At 40.4% G+C, this 7,474-nt stretch overlaps 1 protein-coding gene across 1 annotated transcript; it reads right to left on the bottom strand.

Moving 5' to 3' along the window:
- Nucleotides 1–1,615: 1,615 nt before the first annotated feature.
- Nucleotides 1,616–6,824, bottom strand: LOC121956365 (keratin, type I cytoskeletal 13-like). Its single transcript, XM_042504540.1, has 7 exons — nucleotides 6,262–6,824; nucleotides 4,654–4,736; nucleotides 3,969–4,125; nucleotides 3,542–3,703; nucleotides 3,332–3,457; nucleotides 2,126–2,346; nucleotides 1,616–1,950 (listed from the first exon to the last, which is right to left on the bottom strand). The coding sequence occupies exons 1-7, from the start codon at nucleotides 6,751–6,753 to the stop codon at nucleotides 1,881–1,883; spliced, it is 1,311 nt and encodes a 436-aa protein (XP_042360474.1). The 5' UTR covers nucleotides 6,754–6,824; the 3' UTR covers nucleotides 1,616–1,880.
- Nucleotides 6,825–7,474: the final 650 nt, after the last annotated feature.

Consider the following 7,474-nt stretch of genomic DNA (forward strand, 5'->3'; position numbering starts at 1 on the left):
GTTGAACATGAGCACACAGATTGGCATACACAGCTGTCATTCATGGTGAAAAATCCCCTTTTATTGAGATTACCACAACCAGTGGCATGTCCAGACTTTTCTTTACTGGAGTGGCCCAAGTGGGCACTGACTTCTGCAGGGGTGGCTTCAAGTATGAGCAGTGCTGCAGGCACGCATGTCAGTATAGCTTTAATTTCCATTTTCGTCTCCATTATCTATACCTTCTTTAATTACCATCACTGTCTTACATTTCTGTTTATAGTTTAGTTTAAAAGATTAATAGACCTACCAGTCACAGGCTCATCACATATTTGATCTGTTCCACCACTAGTACAGGTCAGATGGCTAGTTAACAGGCTTGTTTGCGACGAGAGTCGCGATGCCTTGAGAGTGGACATATCAGGCAGCAGGGGGCAACAACAAAGAACTGCAGTCATGCTGGACAGTTTCCACCACAGAGTCTCTTAATGGGGAGTCTGGTGTAGAGCAACAACCAACAGCAGCTCTGCTCTGTTCTCTGCTATGTTCACATTTTAGAGCATGTAAATATTTTTCTCATTATTTCACCCATCTTAATATCTGTGTAATGCACCCTTTAAATAGTAGGAAAATACTGTTCAGTTGACATCAGGCCTTGCTGCTTCAAAAAAGCAATATCATGACCAGACCTCATTTTAAGACTTACACAGTGGGTGCAAGTACATTTGCTACGTATGCAATGTGGACTCTGGCCTTGAAAACAAGCGATGACAGTTGGGCTGTGCATTGCACGGACACAGTTATAGACAAGCAAGTTAACAATAATTTGACATCCTGTACCATGTGAGACCAAATTTTGACATTTCATACCCTTTTTTTGTCCTGATGTCAACAACATGACATTGAACTATTTCTGTTAACTTCTTGTCTCCATGTGTCATAGGTAGCGGAGAGGTTAACCTTTTCTTTTGATCAAATTTGTTTTTTGTTTTTTTTCAGTTTCTGTCAGTTGGCTGTTTTTGTTTGTGTGTTTCTTTGGTTGGTTGGTTGGTTGTTGTTTGATTTTCTTTTCAAAGGTTATTGCAGCTTTGTTGTTGTTGTTGTTGTTGTTGTTGTTGTTGTTGTTGTTTTCATGTTGGACATTGTTCACTCTGAATATACCCTGAGTGGCCACGTTATTAGGTACATCTATACAAGCCAGCTCATTTTACAGGTCCAGAAACTTCAAATGTTTTAAGAGTTTAATAGACATTATCCTGGAAAGTAACCATGCAAAGAGTAACAAATTGTTACTAAAACAAAGGTGACTTCGTACTGGACACGTCTAAAAAAGTAATTCTAATCAATGGCTGAACTATTGCTTAAATAGAATAAATTAGGGTATAAAAGCTGAGGCAAGCATCTTATGCTTATGAACATATGAACACATCTGAGACTAACAATGTCCAATTATGCATGCTATGTTTACATATTATATGAACTATTTAGGGACTAATGCTAACATACTATGGAAGAATATTTTTGTTAGCACAATACATTTATTTACATGGCAAGTTTTACATGCTATATGCTAAGTAAAAAAGAAATGAAGAAAGAATAATTTATGTAGCTTTTTATCACGAAACATTCAGACACATTTGGTGACTTTAGTTTTATTTCTTGAGGCAGCAGACAGATTTGTTAGCAGTTAAGTTGTTCCCAACCCAAACTATCAATCATATGTGATTTTCCCTCACAAATTCATGATATTTTGACTGATTATGGTTTTAGTTAAAGCAGAAAATGAGTGTGAAGTGACAAAACAGCAGCCAGATGAAGAGGAGAGACACTCTTCATTACGTTTCTGAGTGGATGCATTGAGATTTGGCTCCTCTCCGGGTCAGACAGATGTGTGTTTGGTCTCAGATGGTCTCCTCGATGACCTTGACGGTTGTGGTGGTGGTGGAGGAAGAGAGAGAACCACCTGAAGATCTGAGAAACAGAGACATCACAGAAAGTTAAAGAAATCTGTTTTGCTATGATCTATATCAGAAATGAATGAAGTTAGTGTTGAAGCTAATCAAAACTCTCAGTCCAACGCTGAGGTTGGACTGGTTTACCAGAAATGGAAATGTTGGACATTAGATCCCTTCTGACCCCTTCTTACCCGCTGCCCTCTCCGTCCAGCAGCCTCCTGTACTCCGCGATCTCCATCTCCAGTCTGCACTTGATGTCCAGCAGCATCTGGTACTCCTGTCCCTGTCTCTCCAGGTCGGCCCTCAACTGCACCAGCTGCTCCTCCATACTGGTCACCTGCATCTGGTATGATTGCAACTGCATGGCGTAGCGGTTCTGGATGTCAGCCAGTGAGGCTTCACTGGCCGCTTTCTACAGGGAGACAGATGAGTTAGAGGACAAAAACTGGACCACTGAGGGACCAGATGTGAGCAAAAACACATGATTAGGTGTCCAAAAAAAGCAATCCACAAAGTATAGATTTGAACATATTACCATCTCAAAGTTTGTTATTGTTACCACAAGGACACCCAAGAGACTATACTGTCTCTATGTGGACACCTAGGAGTCTTTATTGTCTCTATATGGACACCTGGGATTCTGTTACATTTCTGCATGGACACCTGAGAGTCTTTATCATGTCAGTGTGGACACCTGGAATTCTTTATTGTCTCAACGTGGACATCTAGGAGTCTTTATTGTCTCAATGACACATACACTTTGGATCAATAGTTCCTCTTCTTGTAAATTTGTATTTGGACACCGGGGAGTCTTTAGCATTTTCAGTGGATTCCTTTGAGACTTTACTGTCTTTATGTGGAGACCTTTATATTGTCTCTATGTGGACACTTGGGAGTTTCTCATCTTCACATGAACAACTGGGAGTCTTTATGTGGACACCTACAGGTCTTTGTTGTCTCTATTTGGACACCTGAAAGTCTTTCTTGTCTCTACATGGACAATTGAATGTCTTAATTGTCTCTATATGGATACCTGGGCAGCTTTATTGTCTCCATGTGGAGACCTGAGAGTCTTAATCATCTCTAAGTGGACATAGGGGAATCTTCATCATGTCCAAGTGGACAGATGGGAGTCTTTATTGTCTCTCCATGGTAACCTGAAAGTCTTTCTCTTCTACTGTATGTGAACACCTGTGAGTCTTTATTGTCTATATGGACACCTGGGGGTCTGTATTGTCTACGTGGACTTGACTTCATTGAGGGTCACTTCATGCTAACAAAGATAGAATTAGTAATTGGATAATCCTAAAAACTGACACTGCCTATGAAACGGCAACATTGATTGATTGATTGATTGATTGATTGATTGATTGATTGATTGATCTCTGTGCTCTCACCATGCTGAGCTGTGACTGGAGCTCAATTTCCAGAGCCTGAAGCTGCTTCTTCACCTCCTTCACCTCCGAGGTCGTCGATTGTATCGTCATCTCCACATTTGCCACCTCCTTATTGAGCTCCTCCGACTGACAGAAGGAGAGATGTGGTCAAAATACATCAAACAAAACATGCATGCTGATGTTCTACTTTATCACAGTTTTCACGCCCACCTTTTCCCGGAACCAAGCCTCCAACTGTTTGTTTGTCTTGGCGTTCATGGCCTCGTAGTGTTCCCTCACTTCTTCTAGGACCTGGTTGAGGTCCTGCTGAGGACCGGCGTCCACCTCCACATTCACCTGACCGCTCATCTGATTTTTCATGGCTAGCAAGTCCTGCAGTCGGAGGAAGGGGGAGGTAATATCAGAATTGAAACTGACTAAGAACCCCTTTAATAATAAACAATGTTTTGGTTGAACCTATTTTATTAAGCTTCTATATTGCCTGCAATTCAGTTTTCAAAAGTTAAATTTAATGCATCCAAAACATTGCGGTTATAAAAAAAACAAAAAAAAACAAAACAAGAGAAGTAAACTGTCTGAACAAAGATTGTCAGTTAACAGAACTCTTCTTTTTAGAAGTTTTGTAAAACTCTGTTACCTCTTCATGGTTCTTCTTCATGGACTCGAGCTCATCCTTCAGGCTGACAATCTGCATGTCCAGGTCCTTCTTGGCCACACCCATGTCTCCTAACAACATCTTCAGCCCGGCGATGTCGGCTTCCACTGACTGACGCATTGACATCTCATTGTCATACCTGCACGTACGGGATCACATTAGGGTCAAAAACACAGAGATATTCAGCAACAGCTATTAACCTGTTATTTATTGTATAACAGTAAAACAATGAGGAGCATCCAAAAATAAAACAATATAATGCTACAGATATGGTTAAAAATTCTACATTTTTACTTGATCTATAAATCTTTACTACATATTCACAAACTTCTTCACAGGATTATAAAGGCTCTGAAGGGATTTCACAGCATATGTTTTTTCAAACTTAGAATCTGATTTATTCTTATATAAACCTGAATAATATCTGACATGTTTGCACTTGTTGATTTTTTTTCTTTTGGTGTGTGTGTGTGTGTGTGTGTGTGCCAGCAGAGGGTGTGATGCTGCTGATAATAAAACACTGGAGACCCAGTATCTATTTTTAGTTATGTGTCAGAATTGTTTGCCTTTTACTTTGCATTATTTATGTGTCATTTATAAATATTGTTTAGGTTTCTGTTTTTGCAGGAAAAAAAGGCAAGGATAAATAAAAGAATGAGGTACTAACTTGAGTCTGAAGTCGTCCTGAGCCAGACTGGCGTTGTCGATGCTTAGCATGACATTACCTTTGAGGATAATGGCATCCTTAATCTGAAAACACACAAAAGCAAAACATAGTAAAGATGTTATATCACCAGCCACAATGGATACATAGATAGCATTAATCCTGCTTCTGCTACAGCACACACCACATGATGCCAAAGGGATCCAATTATTAACCAAAAGTGAAATGTACAAATCCATGTGACTCTAGAGATTTACATGTACTGTAATGACAACTCATAAAAGAGTATTGGTATACAGTAAAGTGCACTATATTTACTTTAAAAAAGTGCTGTAACTCTGAGTAATTTCAGACATCACCCATGAACTCGTGAGCTTGTTGTGTGTCATCAAAAGGCCTGAAAATACATGTTTCTGATGTTGCCTTTATTAAAAATAACCCCAAAACATTTGTTGTTTCTGTTCCTTGAGACATATTTTATAGGCTATAGCATAACACCGCTGAGATACAATGAGCTTTTCATTTTCTTAATGATGATAAAGGATCAAATTTAACTTTATTCTCTTAATTTTTGAGTCCAAAATGCTTCATTTACATTTCAAAAGTAATACTGTAATAGAAACTGTAAGATAAATATAAAGATTTTTTTTTTTGAGTCTCAGCCACCAATGAGATTGTACGGCATCATTTCTCACCAGTGTGACTCGACCAATCACAGTGGTTTTTTTTATGACACAAAAATAAACCTGTTTAAGAAGGGGGTTGGGGGTGGGGTGAAAAAAGAAAACTCATTGGTCATGTTGTGGTGAAATCTGTAATAGTGAGCTGCGCGTAAGCTTCACCCTAGGTTATGAGGGTGTAGTCGACATCACTGGAGCCTGACAATAACAGCCACATGACTCCACCCAATCACAGCAGGTAAACTAATAAGGATTTATTAAGTACTTATTATTCTGTTATGTTTACTCCATGAAAGGTAAAAGAAAAGGTATTACAGTTCAAATGACGTTTCATTTTGTCCAAAACTTGGATCTGTGGGAGAGAAAATCTGCTTTTCCAGAGTATTTGGAGAAAAAAAAATTCATTAAACAATTATTAAAGTGTTACTGGGTTTGTCAGTCGACAAATATTTCAGCCAGATAAAAAAAAAACATAAATGCAGAATTTGGGGGAAATATTAAATCAGCTCTGCTTGCACACCAGGCAGTCTGTGTGCAGCAGCTTGAGTTTTTCGGGCGTGGCAGCTTCACCTGGATCACTTACACGCAGGTGTGGTCGACCTATTTTTATACAGCGACATCCATCTGATCACTGGGGGCCCTAATTCACTTCTCACTGCTTCAAATTACAAAACCTTGTCTGTAATTGTTGGGCTGCTTTCCTCTTTTTACTGTTGTTCTTGATTTTTGTTTTATTCTCAAATTCATGAGATAATGATTCCTTGTTTTTTCCAAAACGCTTGCCAGTTACTAGTACAAAACAACTTTGTTAACTATGGATACCTCACTCAATTAGTTTGTCTTGAGTTAATTTTTCCTCTATATTGCTTTTCTTTTGTGGTTACATTTCGAAAATGAAATGACCGTTTCCCATGCTGCCCCTCTTCCTCACCTTGTCCTGCAGTTCTGCGATGACTTCAAAATAGTGACTGTAGTCCCTGGTGCTGGGTCCAACCTTGTTCTCCACAAACTGCCTGATCTTCAACTCCAACTCAGCGTTAGCCTTCTCCAGCGCCGCCACCTTGGCCAGGTAGGCGGCCAGGCGGTCGTTCAGGTTCTGCATGGTGAACTTCTCGTTGCCGATGAGGCTGTCATCTCCCCCGAAGCCTGCACCACCACCGACACCTCCCCCGAAGCCAAAACTTCCACCACCACCTGCGCCAAAACCTCCACCTCCACCACCACCAGAGGCAAAACCTCCACCAAAGCCATAGCCACCGCCGCCGCCGCCGCCTGCAGAGAAGGTCCTGCTGGCCTGGGAGACCCTAACACCACCACCTATTGGTCCTCCTGGCATGCTGAATGAACTCATGCCTCTGCCATAGGATGATCGCCCCATTCCAAGGCCACCACCCATCGTGGTCCTATGTGAAAAGCTCATCATGATGGAGTAATAAAAGAGGAGGTGTGTGTTGGCCTGTCTTCTCAGGCGGAGGGTTGTAGGAGAGAAGAGAAGTGAGGAGAGATGGATCAGTTTGCTCCTTTTATAGGTGCTCAGGTGGGCCGTGCTGCAGGTGAGGGGAGGGGTGATGATCCACACCCCCCAGAGGTGGAATGTAACCCAGTACATGAAGTACAGCACCAAGGTATGATTTTGAGGTACTTGTATTTTTGGTCATTTCATGCCATTTTTAATCTACTGCTACTTCATACTTCTGCCCCACTACTTTAAGATGAAAAATTCAACTCTACACTGCACCACATTTCCTTCATTGTCATTACACCTCAGCAGGATTCCTTATCTGATCAGGTTATACTTGTGCAAGAGTTCAGGTCAGTGTTTAAACAGTTACATCACATTACAAAACTGGTTCTGCCATGTTTTTTCTGCAGCACAGAAATATTGCAAAAATTAGTTTCACTTCCGCCAAAGTAATTTATAACCTCTCAGTCAGAAGACTGTAATGCAGTTTTTAGGCTTTACTCCAACTTAAAATCTGCTGCCAAACAACAAACAGTCCTTTCACATTGCACCAATTTTAGCATCAATACAGATGCTCCTAGTTCAGCTGCAACATTAAAATGATGAATGAAATAAGGCTTTGTTAATTATATGCCAGAAATATACATTATTCTGAAATGGACCACTCTACATGCAATGTTAC

This window comes from Plectropomus leopardus, chromosome 17, assembly GCF_008729295.1.
Source record: "Plectropomus leopardus isolate mb chromosome 17, YSFRI_Pleo_2.0, whole genome shotgun sequence".
Classification (NCBI taxonomy): domain Eukaryota; kingdom Metazoa; phylum Chordata; class Actinopteri; order Perciformes; family Serranidae; genus Plectropomus; species Plectropomus leopardus.